At 29.8% G+C, this 26,076-nt stretch overlaps 4 protein-coding genes across 4 annotated transcripts; 2 read left to right on the forward strand and 2 right to left on the reverse strand.

Annotated features, from left to right (window-relative positions):
* Positions 1-347: 347 nt before the first annotated feature.
* Positions 348-4,186, reverse strand: LOC109604743 (3-hydroxy-3-methylglutaryl-coenzyme A reductase-like). Its single transcript, XM_049970648.1, has 6 exons — positions 3,036-4,186; positions 2,058-2,186; positions 1,653-1,993; positions 1,322-1,600; positions 1,009-1,260; positions 348-956 (listed from the first exon to the last, which is right to left on the reverse strand). Exons 1-6 carry the CDS (start codon positions 4,076-4,078, stop codon positions 535-537), a joined length of 2,466 nt encoding a protein of 821 aa, XP_049826605.1. The 5' UTR covers positions 4,079-4,186; the 3' UTR covers positions 348-534.
* A 1,515-nt stretch (positions 4,187-5,701) lies between these two features.
* On the reverse strand, positions 5,702-8,138 carry LOC109604734 (uncharacterized). The gene is made up of 4 exons (XM_020021264.2): positions 7,741-8,138; positions 7,562-7,687; positions 7,301-7,501; positions 5,702-7,246 (listed from the first exon to the last, which is right to left on the reverse strand). Exons 1-4 carry the CDS (start codon positions 7,998-8,000, stop codon positions 5,893-5,895), a joined length of 1,941 nt encoding a protein of 646 aa, XP_019876823.2. The 5' UTR covers positions 8,001-8,138; the 3' UTR covers positions 5,702-5,892.
* A 3,595-nt stretch (positions 8,139-11,733) lies between these two features.
* Positions 11,734-14,827, forward strand: LOC109604738 (uncharacterized). Its single transcript, XM_020021268.2, has 2 exons — positions 11,734-11,998; positions 14,544-14,827. The coding sequence occupies exons 1-2, from the start codon at positions 11,881-11,883 to the stop codon at positions 14,753-14,755; spliced, it is 330 nt and encodes a 109-aa protein (XP_019876827.1). The 5' UTR covers positions 11,734-11,880; the 3' UTR covers positions 14,756-14,827.
* A 3,634-nt stretch (positions 14,828-18,461) lies between these two features.
* Positions 18,462-24,059, forward strand: LOC109609313 (L-asparaginase 1). The gene is made up of 9 exons (XM_049970080.1): positions 18,462-18,603; positions 20,996-21,104; positions 21,161-21,275; positions 21,342-21,467; positions 22,905-23,115; positions 23,168-23,274; positions 23,381-23,563; positions 23,618-23,731; positions 23,786-24,059. Exons 1-9 carry the CDS (start codon positions 18,528-18,530, stop codon positions 23,891-23,893), a joined length of 1,149 nt encoding a protein of 382 aa, XP_049826037.1. The 5' UTR covers positions 18,462-18,527; the 3' UTR covers positions 23,894-24,059.
* Positions 24,060-26,076: the final 2,017 nt, after the last annotated feature.

Consider the following 26,076-nt stretch of genomic DNA (forward strand, 5'->3'; position numbering starts at 1 on the left):
TTGTGTATTAACTTACGTTCAATTGTTGTTTTGTATGCTTATAAAATAACATCTGTTATACATTTCACGGATACCTCCTAATATTGCTCTATTATACTTTGTCGAAACGTTTCGTACACGTATTATGTTTATTGAGTACCTTTCCATAAGGTAATATATGGAAATATAAATCTATAATTTACGAATATTTTCTTTAAATTTATTATATTCAAATAGAATTTGTTAAAAAAAATAATTTCACCATAAAAGTAATCCAATTTATTCAAAATCATACAATTATAAATACCAAGTAAACTAAAATATAATACCTAATATATTATGTGTATTTCGAAATAAAATTACCAAAGTCGAGTAAAATGTATATTCGTTTGTACTAAAGTCTCATAAATATAATAAATATGTACAAATAAAATTAAGTAGATCTAATAGCGTAAGTTCGTAAAATGAGGAACACAATACCAGAGTAACTCGAAAACTTGGTATAAATGTGTCTTAAAATCTATATTTTGTTGGGATAATACTATAACAAGAAAGCTATGTATCACAAGAACCGCTAGATACTGAATCCTTTTCAGAGTACGACCTATTGTATCTTAAATGGCTTTTAACCAAATGTCCACTGGCCAACGCCGCCATCAAAGACAACTCCCCAGCCAAAACGGCACCGCAAATTACACGGGCCAGTTGCTTGGCGTTTTCTCCGTGTTCTGTCTCGTGAGGACCTCTAACTCCTAACATATCTAAACACGCGGCTTGTGCAGGCAAAACCGTACCACCGCCCACCGTACCGATTTCCAGAGAAGGCATAGTGCAAGAAATATACAGATCCTGACCATTTTCCGCCCACGGTTCCATGATTGTAATACAATTGCTGCTCGCCACATTTTGGGCGGGATCTTGGCCTGTTGCTATGAATATGGCAGTAACAATATTTGCGGCGTGGGCGTTGAAACCACCTAAAAAACATAACGTAATATATATTGTCAACGAAGATCATAAGTAACAAACCAATGCTGCCCGCAATAGCAGATCCGATCATGTTCTTGGAGATATTGAGGTCTACAAGAGAATGTGTGTTTGTTTTCAAGACACTTAGAACGACTTCTGCTGGTATAATCGCTTCGCATACAACAGTTTTACCCCTTCCCTCGACCCAGTTTATAGCAGAGGGCTTTTTGTCAGTGCAAATATTGCCACTCAAACTGAGGATTTCCATTTCTGGGAACTCCCGGTGTAAACGTTTGAGTGCTTGTTCCGTACCTGCAGCAAATATAAACATTATTTAGCGTCAATTGTGGTTATACAAACAGATTGACATTACCCTTGCTAAGCATGTTCATCCCCATTGCGTCACCTGTTTCTGCAACAAATCTGATAAATAAGTAACGACCTGCTATGTGTATGGATATTTTTAACAAGCGGGCAAATCTACTAGTGGAATCGAAGCTTTGTTTGATTAGGGCGTAATTTTCCGGATCATTTAACCACGTCATTGCCTCGCTTGCTTTTGTTACAGATGGAAAACGCACGACCGGACCTCGGGTCATCCCGTCTTTGACTATGCGACTTTTGATTCCGCATTTTTCGACTGCTCTACAACCTATACGTAAAACAGTTAAAATAATATCTATAAATATTCTCAAGTAACGTACCTCTGTTGGTGCTTGCCACTAGACATCCTTCAGTAGTCGCCATTGGAATATAAAACATCTTTCCATCCAAGTATAACGGTCCGGCTACTCCCAATGGCATGGGCACATAACCCACAACATTTTCGCAGCACACGCCCATTACTTTGCTGTAGTCATATTCCCTGTATGGCAAATTTTCAAGAGCATTGGTTTTAAGTTGGTTTTGTACAATCTTACGACGAATTTTTACACCTCTCTCTGGGTTTCTAAGTGCTTTTTCAAGATCATAAGCTGGAATGTGTTTGGTGTCAACAAGGAGGATTATTTCATTGTCACTAAGTTGGTCTGCCCCCTCTTCTGATCTACAATATTCGATCGAATCTTCAGTGTACATCACAATTATACGTAAATATTTATTTTGGTTACCTGTAAATCTGCAAGCAGTCCTTCAATTTCCTGCACACATCAGCAGTTGGTGCGTCTGAATCTTCAAATCTTTGGACCTGATACAAATTATCGGTTTGAACTTCAACATTAGATGATATTGTCCTGACCCTAAATATAATAGTTCTCTATAACAGGAGTTTTTCAATCTTTTGTGTGGTGGGACTCCCGTTAGATTATAAAAAGTTTGTGCATCTCCCCTTTAGAAAAACAATTAATTAGAAACTATAATAGATTTATATAAAAACGCCTATCGTTTTCTAAATAACATTTTTTATTGCACTGTCATTAATGTACATGGTACTATATTTTATAGGGTGCTCCTTACTTTGATCATTTTAGAATTTTTTCATCTCTCAAATGTATGTACAAATTGTAGAAAAAAATACTGTTTAAAGTTTAAACTTTTTCGAATAATGTTATTAACAGCATTGGTCAACTGAAAATGTAAATTTATATTATAACTAGATTTTTTAAATTTCTATGCAATAATTAAAATGGGTTAAAAATATTCCAAGCATAGGAGCAAATTCATATTTCTATTAAATATCTATGTTTTTTATTAATTTGTTAATTATTAATTAGTCATGCCATAAATTCATCACTTTTACAATTTAAATAATCATCTTAAACATAACCTTTGATCCTTTCCTAATAAAATTCTACATTTTAAAGATATTCTAATTGATTCATTAAAATTCTTTTTTAATAATGAAAAATGTCAATTTAAATTTTCAGTTTGGTGTCAGGTGTTAACATTATTGGAAAAAACTCAGATTTAGCAGATTTTTTTTTTAAAACTTGAACATAGTTTTAAGGTTTAAATTCGAGAACGAACAAAATAAGGAACAAGCTAATATTTAATGGATGTGCTGGTGGTTCACATTAAAAAACGGCAAGACGATGCACAGTGCGAAATCCCACTGTAAAATTAAACATTTGTTTATTTTAATAACTTACCTGTGGCTAGTAATTTTTCTCTGTAACTCTTCCAAAGTGTCCTTTTTAATCTGTTCTCTTATACATGTGTTATCCTTGCTTTCAAAAAATATGAACTTGACCATTAATGTAGTGAGTAGTGTTAAGATTACAATGTGATCCAAACTAATTTGTAACTGTTTCACAAACAGTCCATAATAAGAGGAATCATCAGCACAACCTGTGCCATTATCAACATAAATTTGACCACTTCTGTGTTCATTGTCAATACTCCATCTACTGTATATATGCACAACCATTAAGCCCATTGACATTATTATTTTAACTCTTTGGACAGCTGGATTAGACTTTTCATGTTCATCTAGTAACAGTTTTTTAATACCAGGGTGGTTTTCTCCATAGTAATTGGTGATTCTCACCAATTCTAACATCAGAGACAGGCAGGCCGGATAGACAGTCATAAAAATGATGTAATTCACTATGACCGAAAGGCAAGCAAAGTATGATGCAATCTCTAGCCGATCAACACCTGACAAGGTACCCACTCCTATAACAAGAGCCTCGACCACTGTATCTAATGTAACTGGGGGACCAAGTACGGACATTCCCCTTGCGATCTTTTTACTAATTTCCTCCTTACTTGTGGCAGTTAAAGCAAACTGTGCCAAAGATGCAGCTTTTGACAGGTCAATGAGTAGTAGAAAGAAAAACAACGCATCCTTCAGTTGGGCGTACTCGATTTGTAAAAGATTGAGTACGGTGGATGTGAAAACGAAACTTGCAAACACCACAAACAAACCAGCTATTCCTAGTATATATTTTGAGCCTAGTTTCTGAAGATTTCTAAATTGATGGTAACTGTATAAAATTGCACAGCAACGTATAATTGTCATGCAAACAATATTAATGGCGTTAAAATCATTGTTACTAGATATTACCGGAGTTTGGGATCTTTCTATGGTCAAAAAACTGGCTGTCAGGGTGACAACAGCGAATATAACCTCATAGGGATGAGTGGCACAGAATTCTCCGTACTGTTCGAAAAGTCGCGACATTATGATCATTTCACGGGGGCCTGATCGTGCTAAATGATAAACGTGGTAAAATGAAAATCCTACTCTAACGCCCGCATTATGCACAAAGATAGTAAAGTTTTAGGTTATGTCCGATTGTAAAGGTCGTTTCGCAATGACATGATTATTGATTGACGTAATAGGTTAAGGCACGTTTCTACGTCAAATCATGCGCACCATTCCGTTTCCGACTGCAGTGTAAATTAGGCTAGAACAGATTTAAACAAACAAAACAAATACAAAAATTTATAATGCGCATTCATTTTTAGATAAGTTCTACATGTTATTATAAATGCAGTCAATTTCAAATGATCCCATAAATTCATGAGGCTAAAATAAGATCGATAACACAAATATAGGACATAAATATTACATATCTGGAAATTTATCATAAATATTGTCATATCTCAGTGACAAATAAATTAATATATTACAAATTATATTTTTAATTTTTTTTTTTTTATAAATTTAAAGGTAAATGATTTTCATTTGAAATAAAAAATTACTAACATCTTTAAATTTTTAGGAAATATATTATTTTAGGTATGTATCTTATATTATGGAAAAGGGCATACAAAAGTTTTTACCATTTGACAAAAAAGACAAAAATAAATATAAGAATTATTATATTTACAACATCTGTTAAAAGTTTTCGTACATATTTTAGAAATTGTCAGAAATATAAAAGTGTTGTTTGTGACAATAAAAATTTTAAAAATATTGAGATCTGAACAGTTAAGTCAGTTTTTTCTCTATTTGGTTTGAAAAACTTGTAACAGCTAAAGACTGTTTGGAAACCTTATACTGGGAAATGTGCAATGCCGAGCAAAATTAAACAATTTTATTTTATATCACTAACTTAATGATAAATTAAAATTAAATAACTTTATTTTATGTTAATAATAAAAAAATATATTTATCATTAAATTTAAATTTTAAAGAAATTAGACAATTTTGTTTTATAACTCTTTGTTAACAAGAAATTTAAATTAGATTTTTTAAATTTTTCCACATGGATTTATCGAATATCCTCAATGGGGATAAGATATGGACTCTGCACTGGCTATTTGAAAATTGTCACATCATTGTCTTGGAACCATTGTTTAATAACTTTTGCCATTATTCCAATACCACTTCAAAATCAGAAAAGCATCTCTAAACCATTACATTTCCAGCATCATGTTTAATTTTACTCAGTACTTTTTGTACTTTGGATCGAACCTATTATTGTTTGGACGCAGCAATGCATTCTCGATTTTTTCAAAGAGATGTAAGTATAAAGTGTGTTGTGTGTAAAAATAACATAATTAGTAAATAGTTAAATATTGATCAACCATTTGACCAAAAAGCACATGTTGTTTCAATCAGCCATTTTTGAGATACTTGAATTTTAAGGATAATTATAAAACAATAAATTATTAAATCTAAAAGTTGATAATTTAAGGTGTACACGCGTTTATTTAATAAATAATTCTTCCTAATATTTTGGGGCTAGGAACATTAATTAATTCTCTTGTACTATATTCATAGATTAGCGAATACACACATACAAAAATCTTATATTTAGTAACATAAAATCGAACAAAAAATGCAGACAAAAATATTAAATGCATATTAGTAATTAATAAATTTATTAGATTTCCAAGGAATAATAAAAACAAAAAGACACAACTGTCACAATACAATTAAATGAGGGTTGGGAATATTTTACAGATATTTCATAGATATTATGGACACATTTTGCACATCCTGTAATATATTCAGAAATGATCGACATTTTTTAATTGTGAATTGTTTACATGATATTAATTTCTCAACTTCTTTAAAATCAAAGGCTTCATCGTGCCTGGAGTGCAATCGCTGCTTTCGTTCATTTCTAAATTGTTGCTTTCTGAAAATGTATTTCCATGAGGACTTTCTTCGGCGGTTTCATTTTTCTCGCATGTAGTTGCGCTATGTATTGAATGTTTGTAATTTGTGATATTGTTATGGTCTTCGACATAATAGGCGTAATTTCTTTGTTTATTAAACCTATCTGGATAAATGGCCATATTCATTGAACGTAATTTATCACTTTTGGTAGGTTTACCAATTTTGGGATTACAATGCTCACTATAAGAAAATTGTTCATTAAAAGTTTTGATTTTCTTATTATGTACATTTTCTATAGATGACTGCGACAAAGCTCTTTTTGACGATCTTCCAGAAACTTTACAGCTACTGTTGCCAGAATCTTGAATATCAATTTGAATTGTTGCGTTTTTACAATACTTAGATCTTGCCCCCGTGTGGATTCCAATATCATCAGATGACTGTATATCTTCCAGACTATTATAAGAAATTTTTCTAATAATTTTGTCACAGTCCACACTACTGTAATCACTGTTGTTTGGATTAGATATGTCACTTTCTCTATCTGTAAGATTTTTCATTAAAACATCTACTCGCCTTAAGTTTTTCCTAACATCGGATAATAGATTGTTGTCCTCATGTCTAGGAGTGACTTGTATGGATTCATCCTCAAAAATATTATCCACGGGATTTATGTTTTTAAATGTAAAAGCACCAAAAGGTGTCTTTTGTGATAAACAATTTAATACGTTGTCATATAGTAGATTTTTCTTCATACTAGCAAGATTTTCGGTTACCTCAAATACTTTATCGAAGTTAACTTGTTTTGGATCGATAGGGTTAGGAAGAGTTCTAGGTAAGTGATCTTTGTTTAAATGAACCAAATTTAAACTGTAAGTTTTCCCCGTTACTGGACTTATAAATTCATCTCTGTAACTGTCATTGGCAAAAGGTTGTTCCATCCACGGGAAAGTTTTAGTTGGAGGCCCACACTTATGGAAAGAGGGCACTCCTAAGTGACTCAAATATGGATTGTAATGATAGCAGAGGTCGTGAAGATTTTGCACCGTTTGTATGTTAGGCTTTGTACACGTGTTATTACTTGAGTGGTCTTTTTCTTGGTAACCACGATTCTCAACATTTTGATTAGGTGCGCTGGATGGATGACACACGTAGTGTCTCGTTTTGTTTTTCTCATGGAGGCTTACACTGACGCGATCGAAGTCGTCATCCAGATTTTGAGAGGACCCTTGTGTGGGACACTTACAACATTTACAACATTGCCTGATTGATGGCCGATATTTGGTTCTACAAAGTAAATTTGATAGTTGAAGTATATTTTTTATTTAAACATCTATTTACCGATAATATTGGTCTGGAGGTCCCCTTCGGCCCTCTGGTCCATAACGATAATCTCTATATCGAGGATCATCTTCTTGTCGAAAATCGTCACGATACATTCGACGAGGACAAGAATAAGGATCCATCCTATATACATCTCTGCATACGCCATTTTGGGGGAACTGATAATCTGGTCTCATGTACATGTCATTTGAATAATACCTATCAAAATAATATAAAATAATCTCAATATAATGATAATAATTTTATAAACCACTGTACCTGCACGCATCTGGATGTTGTTGTGGAAATGGACAGGGACAATATTTATTCTTTTTAGGTTTACAACATTTGGACTTGCAGCAGTCTTTAATTTTCTTACAAATACAAATCCCCTCCCTTTCAGGGCTGCAATACAAAACAATTACCATACAATCAACATTTATACCAATCATACAAACCCGTATGGATACATAAATCGACAGTGTAGTGGCTCATATTGTGACCGCGGGTTCAACATTAAATCTTCAGGTTTGCGTCGAACCCAGTTCCAGCCCCACCACCTGCAGAACTGCAGGTCCCATTCGAGCTCTCCCCCAGGCGGCGGGGGTGGTATGCTGTCCATGTCGACATTGCTGTCAACTTTGTCTTTTTTCTTTTTCTTCTTGGGTATACACGAACACTCATTTTGAATTGACTCCTCTTGGCTTTCACTAGGCATTATAAATAGTGGCGAATAAACCGTTAGGCCGAAATAAGGTTTAATTTAATTTTCATTTCAGTATTTCAGGAATTTTGACTAATAACCTCTCACGAATTTGACTTTTACATTTCTTTGATGTATGTTTTTTGTTACGAGGATAGCGTCAAAAATTAATTGATTGATTGTTTCTTTATTGACACCAATTGTAGAAAATATTATTGATATAATAAGTATGTATGTAAATATAAATTTTAAATTTATTTTTATGTTATTCAAATTGCACAATTTTAATTAAGTATTGTTATACAAAATATTTTTAACTTTCAAAAACAATATAAGTATTGTGGAAATTCTAATCAATTATTGGTTTTTAGTATTTAATTTTAAACAAAAATATGGCTTAAATACGTATGAAAAGTGTTAACAGACATTTAAATAGTTAAAAGTATGTAAAGTTAATGCATCTGCTTATATTTCTTATTGTGTTCCTGTGCTTCCCCCAAATCTAAAATTCAATTTTAATATTAGCAATAACTATGCAAATAAGTGACTCATTCTATAGAATCTATTTTAACCAAATATATTGGTAACATGGACAGTTTCATGTACAAAAATATCATGAGAGTAGTAATAGAACCATATGCCAACGATAATTTATTAGGTACATTAGGTAGATTTTTATACATGATAATGTTCCTAAGCAAGCGTCCAAAGTGGTTCAAAATCTAACCGAAAATACATGGAACCACATATGTTTAAAACATCAAAAGCCATCAAATTTAGATATTTACATTTTTTTAAGTTATGTATGAATTATAACGTCTGATGTTCTTTCAGTCATCACTTTACACTTTTAAAAATCAAGTAATTCATGATACAACATGTGACTTATTAGCCTTTAGTGACATTAAACAAGATATCAATTTGAACCCATCAGATATACCAACGATATGGTAAAAGTTTCATTTGAAACTAATTTCAGAACACATTTAATATTTTGGTATAATATAATTCATTAAACGTTCCTTTGTCAAATTAAAAAACTGGTTAACGCAATTTTTCTCAGTATTGAGATTTTTATTATAAGATAAAATAATAATTTTATATCTATACTGAAATGTATAATTAGAACTGATAAGTTCAGTGTTGATTTTCTTCTTATCTGATGGTGATGGACAACATTTTCTCGGTATTGAGATTTTTATTATAAGATAAAAAAGCAGTTCTGTATTTTTATTGTAAATGAGAAATCATTATTTTTAAATAAAATTGTTAGACAATACAATCAACAAAATATTTCTTAGTCCTGAGATTTTCATCATAAGACAAAATAAAATTATTATTTGTAATTAAAATTGGTAGATTATACAGTTTGTAACTATAATAGTAATTAAAACTGACAAGCTGAATGCGGATTTTCATTTTATTTAAAATTTAATTTAAATAAAAATTTTCTTGACTTAAGTAATTGTACAATTGCAGAAAGAATATAGTGTAATTATTTTATATAAAATATTTTGGTTGTCTTTAATTAGAGGTGGGCATTTTTTGGTAAACATTAAATAGTAATGTCTGCTATTTCTTGGACCATCATTTTACAATTAATTTAAACGAATTATTTGAAAAATCAAATAAATTGTGATATATATTTCACCATATATTATTTATTATTATTTATATATTATATAATATTAAAAATTAACAACTTTTACTATTTTTAAAAATTAACGAAAATTAAATAAGTATGTTACTTTTCTTATATTATTTTTTTTTTTAAATAAATTAAGGATACAGTTTTAAGGAAAATTTATGTAAATTTATTGAAAAAGAAAAAAATACAATGCTATTAACGATGACAAAATTTTAACATTTTTCAAGTTTATTTACGCTAATATGGAGTATTTCTAATGATCTTTTGACAACGTCGACTCATTTTTAAAATTAATTTCCTCATGATATTCTAATTAATGCTCTGTCAAATTTCTATGATATTTTCCTTTAATTAGTTTAAAGTGTCTGGTGGTGGTTGAAGTGCTCTTATTTGTCTTATTCAATCGGATTTAAGTCCGGACTTCTAGTTGGCCAGTTCATTAGCGGAATATTTACCTCGTCAAGGTAGTCTTTCAATTCTTGCAGTATGATGTCGAGCAATGCCATTCATAAAATAAACACTTCATCAACAAAAGAAGCATGAAGTTTTACGATTTCCTTATATATCTAGCAACAACTATTTTCGTATGCAAACTAATGCCTCCCCCAAACCATTACCGATTCTCGACCAAAAGTAAGAGTTTCAGCTATATTAGATTGAGAATTACAGTCATCTATATTTTCTTCTAAGATAGCAATCGCTGTTTAAAGAAAACCTAGACTCAACACTAAACAATACATGACTCCACTCAGCTTCTATCCAATGAAGGTACTCTCGAGCGAAATTCATTAGATCCCTACGATGTGTTGTAGTCAATAAGGGACCTGTTACAGCACGGTACGGAGTTCCTTTAGTCTTCTCTTTATCATGTCCTAACTTATTCTTACATTATAAGTCAATGAAAAAAATTGCTGCTATAAAGTACTGGTTACAAAACCTTTGCCTGAGAGCCTGGATTCTTATCGGTATAGTTGTGGTGAAGTTATTCTTTATTGTCCCTGTCTAGGTCTTATTTTGTTGAATTGTTGCGATTATTTGCAGTGTTATTCATTTTAAATATTTTAAAAATTGTCATAAACCGTAAAAAACTGTTACAAGTGCAAAACTAATTGTTTTAAAAATATAAGAAATGTCGATGTTTAGTTTTTTCTGTTTAATAGGCAAAAGCAAATATTTTGGCAAACATTTTAGGATACCAAATGCGAAAATGTCAAAACTAATAATTTAATATACAGGCCGTTTAAAATTTTATGTTAATAAATATTCCATAATTTTGCGACGTAATCACATGTTTTTGTAAAAAAAAACTGGTGACAATATTTTTCTCAGTACTGAGCTAAAATAATTAGATTAGATTTATATTGAAAATGAGAAATCATTATTTATAAATAAAATTGGTTGACATGCAATTTATAAACAGTAATTAAAATTGATATGAATAAAATTTTCTCGGTACTAAGATTTTTATTATCAGATAAAATAGAAGCTCTATATTTTTCCTGTAAATGAGAAATTATTTCTTGCAAATAAAATTGGTAGATAATGCAATTTGTAATTAAAACTGACAACTGACGAAAACGATTTTACACATTTTATATACATTTTTTGTGAATTTATATAATTTTTAACAAATAAAAAATTATGTAAATATTAAATAAAAAGGAACTTTTTAATGTTTTTGTAAACTAGTCTACTTTAAGTCACGTATTCCAATACCCCTGTACTTTATAACATTCCGAAGTGGGCTGCCGAGTAAAATCCCTCAATTACCCAGTAATCAGGAAAACAATTCCAGGAAAATTAACACGTCAAATAAAACTGCACGGATAACTTAATGTAATAATAGTTTACAGCCCAATAAACCTTGGCAATTAAATCATCTAAAAACTCTCGCCTGAATCTTTTCGAAATCTAAAATAATAATAAATTAACCTTGGCGCGACACGAAAACCCCATTCCGTGTCACTAATCGGACCGACGTGGGGTGTTTTGGCGTCATGCAACTTCCAAAACCGTCCAAATAATTGATTGATCCTGAAAGTTATATTTAGATTGCGAAAAATTTGCTTGATTGAGCAGTTTCGCGTTTTAATATGTCCGTAACTACAATAACATTGTCTGGCCAAAAGCCAAACAAACTTCACAGTCGCAGCGTTCGAAAACTATTTGTGTGTTTGATGGGAAACAATATATACACAAGGTGACAGTGAGACGTGCAGGTTTTCGAATCGATCAAAATTCGCGACAATGAACAGAATCCTGAGCGTCGAGACGAGCAGGAATGGCGTCCTGGCGTCGGAATTCGTCACCAAGAGGTTGTGCTGCAGCTTCATCTTGACTGTGGCCTTTTTGGCACTCGTGGGTGGTGAGTTCGAAAAGGAAAATATATTTAATCGCTTGTCTGGATGGATAATGCGGACGTGCTAAAAATAGTTCACGCATATCGATCCACTGCAGCTTTGTTTAGGCCGTTCAGTTTAATGTGTTAAGTTCAATTTCATGACTATATTTAATTTTGCGCGTTTATTTTTGGGCAATGGTGTTGTGAAAGGTCCATGCGTGAATTTCTCTCGATGGCATGATTTATGCGGTTTTAAAAGGCGCGCAAAGTGAGACACGGTTCTCAACGTGTTTCCAATTTTATTCGTTCATAAATCAGTTTAACTGCGTTTATCGAGAGGCTTGAATCCTTTTTTCAATAGAATAATGATTAATTTGGATGAGATAATTGTTTAAATAACATTACTAATCTTATTTATATTATAGACGTGTGTCATTTATATACACAGTAAGGTCGTAAAAAGTCCTCCTCCCTGATCTGAACTATTATAAACACAATTCAGAAGTTAAAATAGATACTAAAACTGTCTTCTGATGTATAAATATTGAACTATATTACCTTTTTTGTAGAAATATAAACTTTTTTATTGATTTTTTTATTTTGAAAAGATAAATGTCGTTTTTCTGAAAATCTTTTTAATGGTTTAATATTTTGATTTTATTTTTTTTTGCAAGATTATTTAATACATTAAATGAATCACTCATAATTCTGTAACTACTCATCTTATTTTAGCCAGCAAAATAGCATTGAAGTGAGAATAAAAATACCTTTCAAATGAAATATCACAACACCACCTTTTCTATTTAGTTTTTATTAAGTATTATTGATTTTTCAATTTTTGTTATTTCTCTTGTTTTGAAAAAATAAACGTCGTTTTTCTAAAATCTTTTTAGAAGTTCAATATTTTGATCTTATTTTTTATTGTAGGATTATTTAATACATTAAATGAATCACTTATAACTCTGTAACGACTCACCTTATTTTTGTCAGCAACATAGCATTGAATAGAGAATAAAAATATATTTCAAATGAGATATCACGAGACCATCTTTTCCTTTTCCAACAATATAACATAAAAATAATATGGTACTGGCCAATTTTGTACATTATTAAAGTTTGAGTTTTTATTAAGTATTATTGATTTTTCAATTTTTGTTGTTTCTCTTGTTATGAAAAAATATACGCCGTTTTTCTAAAATCTTTTTAGAGGTTCAATATTTTGATCTTATTTTTATTGTAGGATTATTTAATGCATTAAACGAATCACTCATAACTCTGTAGCTACTCACCTTACTTTTGTCAGCAAAATAGCATTGAATAGAGAATGAAAATATATTTCAAATGAGATATCATGAGATCACCTTTTCCCTTTTCAACAATATAACATAAAAAATAATATGGTACTCGCCAATTTCGTACATTATAAAATTTTGAGTTTTTATTAAGTATTACTGATTTTTCAATTTTTGTTGTTTTCCTTGTTTTGAAAAATAAACGTCGTTTTTTTTGAAAATCTTTTTAGAGGTTCAATATTTTGATCTTATTTTTTATTGTAGGATTATTTAATGCATTAAACGAATCACTCATAACTCTGTAACTACTCACCTTACTTTTGTCAGCAAAATAGCATTGAATAGAGAATAAAAATATATTTCAAATGAGATGTCACAAAACCTTTTCCATTTACAAAAATATAATATATAAAAAATAATATGGTAATGGTCAATTTAGTACATTATAAAATTTTGAGTTTTTACTAAGTATTATTGATTTTTCAATTTTTGTTGTTTTTTTATTTTGAAAAAATAACATCGTTTTTCTTAAATTTTTTTTATTTTTAATTGTAAGATTATTTAATAGATTAAATGTATATAACTCTGTAACCATCTTAGTTTAGCCACCAAAATAGCATTAAATAGAATAAAAAATAATATGGTACATTACAAAATTTTGAATTTTTATTATTGATTTTTCAATGTTTGCTGTTTTTCATATTTTAAAAACATATACGTCGTTTTTCTCAAAATACCTATTGCCCCATATATTTTATATTATTTTTATTCGAGGATATCTAAATAAACGAAAGTTATTCTCTTTTTTGGACCTCACAGTATGTATTTGTGACATGTGAAATTAAGGTTAAACGAAAATTGTTATAATAAATTTGACCTTTTCTAAAAATAAGTTAATTTATCAATTATAGTTGAAAATTAACAAAAATTATTTAATTTCTTAATGCAATTTATTGCAATGTTTGTGTTAAAAAAAATTGAATAATATATTTGTTTTTATTAAGTAAATTTAAAAATACGTGTGAATATAAATAGACATTGAAATTACGAAGTAGAATCTAAATATGTTTAAAGTCAATAATTAGTGCCAGTTATGCGTGTTTACATTACGTGCACAGTCTTCAGTGGTTCACCTAATTTCCAATTCAGACATTCAGTACTTTTCTTTTGCGTTTACGAATATGTAATACGATTTTATTGTTCTAGGAATAGATTTTTATTAAAAATTCATATTGAAAATAATTTTTAAAGGTTACAAGATTTTGTAATTGTTTCAGGATATTTGTTGGGACAATTCACAACGGACAGGACAGCGTTCAAGGTGAGGGCCAGTTATCAGGACATCAACAAAAAAATCGTGTCCCTGAGTGTTTTGCTGAAGAGTGCTTTCCATCAAAATTGCAGTTTTACAACAATCGTCAACGAAACTGTGCTCGCGTCACAAAATACATTTTTAGATGAGGCCATTAGGTGTTTGCAAAATGGATAATCTCGAGATGTTGTTTACGTCCAATTTAAAATGTTTTTTTAGAAAATAATAAATAAATGCTTTTTTGAAATATTTTGCGTTTAATTAAAAATAAATTATTATTACATTATAGATCGATAAGACGTATGACGTATGTAATAAAAAATTTATAAATGATCTTTGTGGCTGATAAAATTTTTAAATATTAATGTAATGATCTAAATTTACACATGTGTATGTTCATAGAAATGATTATATTATTATTATTATTATTATTATTATTATTATTATTATTGATTCAAATACTTTTCTAATTATATGGAAAATATAAATTTTTTTTATACATGCATCTCTAAATGAACAATATAAACATTTTCAAATTACTGTAAAAAAATAAATAATAAAAAATTAAATTTTTAAAATATTTGTGTAAGAAAACAACTGTTTAAATTTTTATTTATTAAAATATTGATAAACTATTAAATAGAATGATTTTATTCAATACTTCTAAAATTACTGGTAAACTGCTATTTTATTCATGTTTTGTGGAAAAAAATCTAATAAATAAATTAATTATTATCACCTTTTTAAATTCAGCTGTACAAACAAATGAACAAAAAACAAAAGAGAAATTCTGTGAAAAATTTTATTTTTTATATTAAAATAGTTCGTGTACAATTTATTTGCTAATTTAAGTTTACAACGGTATTTTAAAGGATAATGAGCAATTTTGTTAAACAAGCACCCCAAATTGTAACCCTAATTGAAGATGGCAATTCGCAGCAATATGTGGCAGATTTGATGGGAATCAATCAATCCAGTGTTTCAAGGCTTGTAAGACAATTTAGAGAAACAGGACAGTCCAAACTGTCCAAGGTGTACTATGCCTGTAGATGATCGTTATTTACGTATACAAATATTGCGTCTGGGGCATGTTATTATTCTACAAGTGCAAAACGATTTGTCCAGGGTTCGTAATATTCAAATATCCATTAATTCCATTAGGAATAGGTTAAGAGAATTTGGAATCAGACCCAGAATGCCCGTTATTAATTAGGGCACACCGTGTGGCACGAATAAGGTTTGCAAAAGAAAACATTAATTGGGATATTCAGGACTGGACTAATATCATTTTCACGGATGGGTCCACATTTTCTCTTTTCGAATCTCTCCAGTGTACAAACGCGACGGTGAAAGATTTACTCAGTACAACATTAGTGGAACCCAAAATTGTGGATTTATGATATGGGGTGGCACATGTTTTGAAGCGCATATCGAGTTAACAGTGTTTCGTAGAGGATCTATGACTGTTGATCGGTATATAAGGGAGGTTCTTGAAGAAAATAAATACTGTATGTTCTAGGCGACAATTTTATTCTTGTATACGACAACGCCAGTCTGCATGTTGCCAGAATAATTGTTGCGAGAGGTTGGAATTCAAGTTTTAGATAGGCCAGCAAATAGTCCAGATCTAAATCCAACCGTGCATATTTGGGATCACCTACATTCTGATTTGTTTTATTTCCGATATTTCAGAATTAATTAATATAATAGCATTGAAATAAGCATAGATGTTCACTAGGAAGCCTAACACCTGACATAAAAAAAATCTTCTTTTTTTAAAATTTACCAATTAAAGGTATGTTAGGATAATTTATTATTTATTTTGAGAATATTTTCTTTATTTTTTATTACAATTTAGAAATATTTCTCAAAAACTCGAGAGCTGCAGATGGGTTCAATGAAAGTTGATAAATCTTATAGTAAATGAAAGCTGCTAGAAAGACTAATTCAACAAATTCAACAAAAGTTTTCGAAAATTTCGAAGCAAAGAAGTTAGTGAAAGTATCACCTTGGCATCTTCTTTATTACTTATACAAATTTGGCCGAAAGTATATGAACATCTACTTTGTGATATAATTTATGTTTTGTGTTGAAATGCTTTTAATAGATACAGTATTGGCCGAAATTAGAGCGACTTAAATATTAATTAAAAAAATTAAAAACTAAATTGTAAAATATTTATTTAAGTGCGCTACATTTTATTTTTATTAGTTTATATATGTCCCACACATTTGTCACGTTCAGTAGGAATGAAATCCAATTATTTTATAAGAATTTTTTTAAGATATCGAATTATTATTTAGAAGTGCATATCTGGTTAAAAAATTTCGGATAAGTTATGTAACATAACATAGTTAGGAAAGATAAGTTATGGAACACAGTTATTATTTAAGGAAATAAAAATCAGTCTCATAAGTATATATTGTTTAGTATTTAAACAAAAAGTAACTCGCTCTAATTATGTTCGATACCGATATATACTTGTTTCTTCACAAATGTATGTATATATGTATTCGTGCAGCCCTATACCATAATATTTCCTTTTTCGCATTTCAAAGTAGACACAACATTTTCAGGAAGATATTCCTGAAATCTGAATCTACCTCAGCTGTACCAAATACATATTTTATATTTTCAAGAAATACATGAAAAATTTATTTACAAATGTATAGATATTATTATTTAATTTTTTTAATGAATATAAAATACCTCACTTATGATTTTTCTTGTGGGAACCAGTTTCAAGTCGCATTTCCTCTAGATTGACTCTAATTTGAGTTGGCGATCACATTGTTTTTCACATTGGAATTATTCATCAATTGTCGAACTCAGACAATTTTACCACTTGACCAGTTTCTCTAAATTTTTTAATAATACAGGAAACGATTGACTTATTTAGCGTAAACTCTATTTGTTTCACTTCAACCAATGATTAAATAATTATAATAAACAAGAGACCGCTAGCAAATAATCGATTTAAATTCATAGAAAGCAATGAAAATTTTGTCCTCTGAAAAATAAAAAAGTAAAGAATTTTTTAAACAATAATATTAGATTGACCAGTTACATAACAGACACAACAATAACAAAAAACACAATAAATATTATAGGTACTGGCATCTAATTCAAGTAGAACAACTCATATTTTTAATATATTCTAATAAATTTCTATATATAATTATAATCACTACAGTATGTGATTCCCCCGGATTAACTTTTTTAACAGTTAAAGAAACATTAAATACTATTAAACGAAGGGAATGGTTATTTAATTACAAGGAAAATCGTCGAATGTTCCATACTTTTAGACATGACTATATTAAAAAAATAATAATTCCAAAATTTTTAGATATTTTTCTTCAAAAACTATGTATAATTCTTTGATATTATTTGCAATAAATTAAAATACATTTGGTTAAAATTGTTCAAGTAACCGCATCCACCATTTTTGTAAACATGAGAAATAAGTAGATTTTGTTGAAGTTAAAATAAATAAATAAATAATCAACACTACTACGGATATTAATTTAATAGCTTTTAATAACAATAAATTCTTAAATTACTTCGTAGTGTTCTTTTAGGTTACTGCATTTGTTGAGAATCTTGTCGATAATTTAGTGGCAATTCCTGCCAAAAACAAAATTAAATAAAATAAAGTAATAAATTTTTAACAAAAAATATAAATAAAAACCATATGACCAAACAAACAGACGAAGTAAAATAGCCAAACCGATTCAGTTTCGATGTGTGTCAGCGTACGCGTTTGATCAGCAGGCCAGCTATCGCGGACATATAAATATGTGGTGATTTGAGATTCATTAACTAGTCGTGAATTTGTCGTTAGTTTATCTTCGCGTTTTGGATCGCACGAAGCGCATGTGTGCATTTGTGTCGTTTTTCTAATAGTACGTTGCATTTTTAATTAAACATAAACAATATAATTTCGAAGATGCCCCTTCAAGTGGTTAAAGTGATGATGTTGTACGTCGGCGGGACGATAGGTATGCAGAAGAACGCGTCCGGAGGTAAGTCGAATCGATTTATTTAACACGGCTTAATTGTATCGGTAACACGTGCAACGCCTTGCGGTGCACTGTACGCTCATCAAATGTTTATGTTTATTGAGATATACAGTGAAATTATCAGTTATAATGTGTCCGTCTATTTGTAAATAAATTATTCCATTATTTTCCATCCAACTCCAAAGTCACAGAGACTAACTACAAATTGTTTGTGACTAACTTTCAACTTCAACTGTTTTGTAGAGAAAATTTATTTATGAACATGAACGTTACATTACTTCGGAAAGTTGTGGTATTTGCTAAAATATTTATGAATTTTACCAAAACTGTACATTAACGTAACTTAACAATTTTATAATATTATTTTTTTAAAACATATATTTTTAACAGTAAAATAAACACTAAAATTCTAACTTTAAACTTTTTTAATAATTTAAAAATATTTCAAAATATTTATTGCATTAATTACGATGAAGTTGTTACATTAGAGGATGTTCAAAATTGGTTTATATTTATTGTTACGAGTACCTCAAAATTAAATTGAGAGAAACTAACACATCTCTAAGACATCGTTATATCTTAGCTAAAGATAATTTAATATGTCACCAATTATATATTTTTAGAATTTGGAATTTTTGATTTTTTTATAATATTTTAAAGACGAATTCAATTATGATACCAAAACATAATATTTAACTTAAAATGCAGTATATTTACAGTACATGATGTCCAAAATTGGTTGATTTTAACCACTACACGTATTATATTAGATTAAATTGAGAAAAACTAGAAGATTTAGAGAAAGTGTAGACATTATTAAATTTCTCGAGTTATGAGAAATATCGTTGTATCTTAGCTAAAGAGAACTTAATTCACCAAATTATATATTTTTAAAATTTTGATTTTTTCCAAAATTTTGAAGACAAAATTAATTACGATTGTAATAAAACTTAATATTTAACGTAAAAAAACTGAAAAATTAATTAGAAATCAAGTTGTATCTATAGTATAGTATATGGAGAAACGATGTTATAACTTAATTAAAGATAGATTAATATATCAGAATTTAGAAATTTTTATGTTTTTCGAACATTTCAAAGACAAATTCAATTAAGATTATAATAAAACTTAAAATACGAAACAATTAATTGGAAATCAAGTTGTGATTACAGGACACAAAGTTCTAAATTGGTTAATTTTGGGTGTTACAAATTCAAGACCAAAATGAGAAAAACTGGCAAATTTCATAATTAAAATAAGAAAAAATGCAGATTTTTAAGAACAATGGGGCTCTTTAACTGTGCAAATTAATTTTCAAAAACTAGCTCAATTATACAAATATTTTATTAATATAAATAGTATCAGCCGAAAGAAAAAGGGGACTCCCAAGTGATCAAGTACACCGTCATGTTGTATTTTAGTTACAGTTCAAACTATACATTACTCCATAGTTCAAACAAGTGAAAACAATAATTTATAACACTGGCCGACAAAATAAGCATTTAAAATAGTTGGGGGATTTTGGATTAGAGTTTCCTATTGTTTTGATTTGTATATCATTTAGAAGTTGATGAAGAAAAAGTTTATCAATATCGAAAACCAGCATTAAGCAAAAACCATACAATCAAGACAAGTAAATATTTTTGATAGTCTGCAAATAAGAAAAGTTTATCCAAGCTTTAAAAATTCCACGGTTTTGTTTTGAAGCTCGAAAATAATTTTAAATTATTAAAAATTTTCTCTGAAAATATAGCTTGGACAGGCATTTTAAATCATCCAGAAAAAACTCGATGATATGAGCTAAGCTTCGTTAGTATTTTTTAAAATATTTGATTGATTTGATAATTTGAAGAAATTAAAAAACTAGAACAATAAAACATTTTTTTTGTGATAATTCTTTATAGTACATCGCTTGTCAAAAATAAAACAAGAGTATTTTAGTATTACAATCATATAAAAATATAAAAATATTTACATTGTTTAATGTTTGGTGAATTTCCGTAAAGCAATAATTGAAATGTGTAGGTACATTCAAAAATATGATTTGAAGTTATCTATGTTATTATACACATAATTTTTAATATAATTATAAACATGATAATGATAGAGGATGTTTAATCGCGGTATTGGCCAAGACCTTCGTGTATTAAACATGTTCTTTTTACACGGTACCAAAATTTTAATCAGATGTATAACAGTTTAATATTCACATACATAGAGTTTAAGCAATCCTGTGCTTATCTACATTTATAACATTAATTATTACCAATCAATGTTGTTGATAACTGTATTGAATAATGAACAAAATAAATTCGGTTACATTATTTTGTAACATTTATCAATCACTAAGGAATGTCAGTTAACCAATATTTCCGCATGTAAATTTGTGTTACAGCTTTTATACCGATATCAAAGGCATTTTTAAAGAAACTGAAGGATGAACTGCATCAACCGGACTTGGCTGCACGGTATCACCTGGAAGATCCGGAAAACGATTTGGTCATGTATGCAGTTATAGTCCCACATTAAGATAAAATAAACCTATCGAATCGTCTTTTAGATGTTATTCACACAGCAATTCGGTCGTATCTTGCAAATTTATAGAATACGAACCACTTTTGGACTCCAGCAACATGGGCACAGACGAATGGATAAACATCGCATTGGACATAGAGGTACAAAATTCTATTTTGTTCATGTCGTTTAAATTATTAAAACAAACATGATTCGAATGTTTGCAGAAATGGTATGACGCTTATGACGGGTTTGTGATACTTCATGGTACCGATACATTGTGTTACACCGCATCTGCACTTTCCTTCATGCTTGAAAATCTAAACAAGCCCGTCATTCTAACAGGATCGCAGGTTAGTACCGAATAATCGATAAACAATTAACACTCGATGTCGTTAGAAACATGGCACCAAATGATACTAATTTAAAGGTGATTAGCGATGTATTTAAAAATAGTGTGGATTTGTTTTTTATGTGCGTACAATTAGTGAATTAGGATTAATTAATTAAATTAAAAGCAAATTAATAATTACTTACGTTCGTAATAATGAATCAACTTAACTTAACAATTAAACAGGTGTTAATTTCTAACGCGGAACCGTGTCATTGAAAGTAAATTTGGATTGGAAATGAAATGATCAAGTACGCTAATCCAAGGAATTAATGCACCATCCATTATTTTTAAAATACAAAATATATTAAAGTAAATGGCATTTTTACAAAAGGTTAATTTTTTTGATTAAAATGTTTTATGTAAAATATGCCAATTCTGGTAAATTAGTAAAAGAGTTTAAACCATCGTCGCTTCGTTAGAACTAAATTCTAAATCTCATTTTTGATTTAATTTTTATATATATTGTGAATATGCAACGTCAATCTAAAAATTATCTTTTGATAATTGTCCTCAAGCTGATTTGTTAAAGGAGTTACTGCAAAATAGTCGAAAGGTTTGATGGTGACGCTGGCTACATAGAGCTACAACTCAAGCACAAGATAATTTTTGGGGCTTTCAACTTTAGGACAGCAGTTTGGAACCACAATATTGTTACTATTAGAAAATGTAGAATCCGTTTGAATAAGTATTGAATTAATTCGACAAAGTCTTAAGGAAGATAATTTACAACCTCGTGTGTTTAGCCCGGCTAAATCTTTCTAAATAGCACGTCAATTGGGGGTATAAGCGGGTTGGGAACAAGTTATCTTTACAGATAAGTCTAGATTTTTCCTGTAATTATATTATAGACGTTAGATAGATGTTTTGATGGTCAAATGATGAGATATAACTAATGTATCTTACTAAATATCATAGTATTTGGCGGATGCGCAATTATGGTGTGGGGAGGCATTTTGGAAGAATATATCGTGCCATATGCTTCCTATATAGGTCCAATACTAACACAGGATCAACCAAACACATCTCTTGTGGTCCAAAATTATTTTACTTCCGATGGAATTAATGGTATAGCCTGACGACGTCACAATCCCATCGAACATATTTGAAACATGCTTAGGAGAGGATTAAGGGACCATCTCAAGAACTTGGAGGAAAACGAAATTCGAATGTTGATATTGGGTATAAACAGACGGTTCCAATATTATATAATATTCCATTTTTTAAGAATTAAATTATTTTTATGTTTCCTTTAGGATAATTTGTAAGAAAAAATTAATAATGATCAATTATTATTGTGGTGGTGCGTTAATTTCTTCGAGCAACATATACACTGAGTGACAAAATTATTTCTTCAATTTACATCTTCGCTGTAAATTAAAGCAGTTTTTCCTCTTAGATATCAATTTTCGAAAGGATCAGCGACGCGAAAGCCAACATATTATTTTCCATCGATTTCGCGGCCAATTTCGCCATAAACGAAGTGTGCATATTTTTCGCCGACAAATTACTTCGAGGCAACAGGACGAGAAAGGTGAGCGCCACACACATGAACGCCTTTAACTCACCCAACTTTCCAGCCCTGGCCGAAGCTGGAATCACCGTCAAAGGTAAACGTTTCCAATTAAAATTAACATTCTGTACTAACTTAAGTATTTATAGTGAACCCTTACCGTCCCATTAAACGCAAGAAGCAATTCAGGGTCTCCCCCAGACTGAACAAAAACGTGATTGTCATCACTGCTGTGCCTACGATGACCGCCAAACAAGTAAGTTTTTATTTAAACTCGTCATCAATTTCAGTTGATTTTGTCTTCGAACTATATAAACGATGAAACTTTAACTCATTTATATTAGTTTACAAATTTTTTTTAGATGGAAGCAATTATTCAACCGTCTGTTGAGGGAGTTATCTTGGAATCGTTCGGTGCCGGAAACATCCCCACAGATCCAAAGATTATGGACCTGTTGAAAGATTGTAACAAAAGAGGTGTGCTTATACTGAACATAACACAGTGCACCGAAGGAACCGTCAATTCAATTTATGAAGCTGGAAAGGTAAATTTTGAAAGGCTCAAATGAAACATAAATAATTTACCTTTTGTCTTGCAGGAAATGGAAAAAATTGGTGTAATACCAGGATACGATTTGACTTTGGAGGCTGCCCTTACTAAAATGTGTTACGTCCTGGCAAAATCCGACCTTACAGTGGACGAGAAAAAAGAGGTAAAATTTCTAGTTATAATAAAATAATTATCACTGATTTTAAACATTTTTTAGTTAATGGTTACTGATTTGTGTGGCGAACTTACCAATATGGACAGCTATAATAATAATAATAATAATAATAATAATAATAATAATAATAATAGTAATAATAATAATTGATTGATGTTGAATATTTATACAAAAAAATATTTATGTGTGTATTTTTAACTCAGTTACTTGTATTTTACAATTAGATGTGATTAATTTAAGATACATTTATTTATTATATTAATGGATGTATGTGTGTATATATAAGTGAATAATAAACATACTGCTTTATTTTTAAGTTTATGTAATTTCGTATGTATATTTTCTGAGTTCAAGTCGTTAATGTGGTGTAATTAAAAAATTATCAGTCCCAATCCAGTTATTACCAGATTGATGTTGAGAACACTATGTTGTAAACTATAATTAAGCATAATTTATTCTAATCTAATTTCAATAGCTCTTTAAAATTTAAATAAATCTATTTAAGTGAAAGGTAATGTTTTACATTGCTAGCCATATGCGTATGTAAATAATTTCTATTTATTGATTTAATTTTATATTATAGAATACATAAAATTATAATTATGCGGAAAAGAACATAATCCTGAGATGTGATAAGGTTTAAACGTTCTGTCCTTGATTGCATCGGAAATACACTGTGTGCCGTTGTTATTTGTCCACCAATATTCTAACAAATTTATATTATTTTTTAATTTTTTTGTTTGGGTCGGTCAACTTTTCAGCAATTAACACCGTATTTAATATATTTAACACGTTTTAATAGTGTTTGCTATTTTCTAAACCTTTTAAGAGTTACTGTATTTTTATTATTTCAACATTAATAGTGAAAAAAAAAAGAGGAAGAAATTGTTTAATTTACCATTCTTACTTAATTTATGTTGTTATTTTTTGGTTACTGCTGTAAAATACAAATATTTTATTTATTTTTTCAGGTACTCTTTGAAAACTTTGTTTCGATCTATTAAAAAGTTTTATAATTATAAAATTTATCATTTATCATATTCTTGTAGAAACCAGCTGAATTCTTCACCGTCCACCACACCATTCTTTGCATTCTTCATTCTATGTGTCGAAGTTCTTGTCTACAAAAACATCGTCCATGATTATGACATAACGTTGGTATCTTTAATCGGGTGAATGATTACTAATGAACTTACTTCTCTGGTAGTCATCGAATTCGAACCGGTATAACATTTTCTTGGTGATTAGGTTAGTTTAGGTCATTTCATAATGATTCAACAATTGAAATATGTGACCGTCTCGTAGAGCTTACAAGGCCAAGGACTCTGTAATATTCTGTACAATGACACTTTCCGTATTACTTAAAGTAATTGATTCCCTAATCCATTCGTTAAAAGTAATGCCGTCAATGGTTTTATCGTTACTGGACCCAAACCAGTTGCTAACCTTCTTTACTGAATTCTTCACCGTCCATCACACCATCCTTTGCATGCAGGACGTTGTGTCGATGTTATTGTCCAGAAGAATGTCGTCCAATATTGTAACGTAGCGCAAAACATTGATATCTTACCCTAAAATAATGTATGTTAGTCACAGGAATAAATGATTCCTGTACTCAGTTCTCTGAAATCCACCGAATATATCATTTTCTTGGAGATTAGGGATATAATAAGGGGCCCCAGGACACCAACTACAAGGACAACTGCTTCGGACAGTACAAAAGCCCCAACGTTTATGTTGGCTACAGCTCCCTTGGCCATTGGGAGGGACTCTTTTTCTAGTAACTAGTTTAATGGTACCTTAAAGTCCAAATCGAACCAGTTAAATAAATATTGAAGTTTTTTAATTTAAAGGAGGATATCTAATATACATAAATATATTTATAGGATCTACGTAGCTGTTTTTAAATAAGGATACCTTTTCTGAAAAAGCGAAGCCTGTGAACAGATTCAAATTTCTGGCAATCAGAATAGCAACTTGTAAACTCTGTCACACAACACTAAATCAATAATAAAAAATCTATATTCAGAGAAAAATATATGTGAAATATTAATTGACCTGTTGTTTTTTTCACAATATCTCGTAGAGTTAGTAAATCGAAAGACTTTGGACGGTAACGTTTTGAGTGTATTATGTATATTTAATAAATACGTAGTATTCTTCAGCTATTTTTTGAAAATTATCTCTTTGTCTACATCGATTATAAAGAGTATTGTGGTAATTAAATTTATACTCTTGATAACATTTTAAAAAGTTTTAATAAGTCTTAGGGCTTTTAAGTACTTTTGAAAATCATTTTTTTTTGTTTTGGAGATGTATTAATGTTTAAGGGT

Source organism: Aethina tumida, chromosome 1, assembly GCF_024364675.1.
Source record: "Aethina tumida isolate Nest 87 chromosome 1, icAetTumi1.1, whole genome shotgun sequence".
Taxonomy (NCBI): Eukaryota; Metazoa; Arthropoda; class Insecta; order Coleoptera; family Nitidulidae; genus Aethina; species Aethina tumida.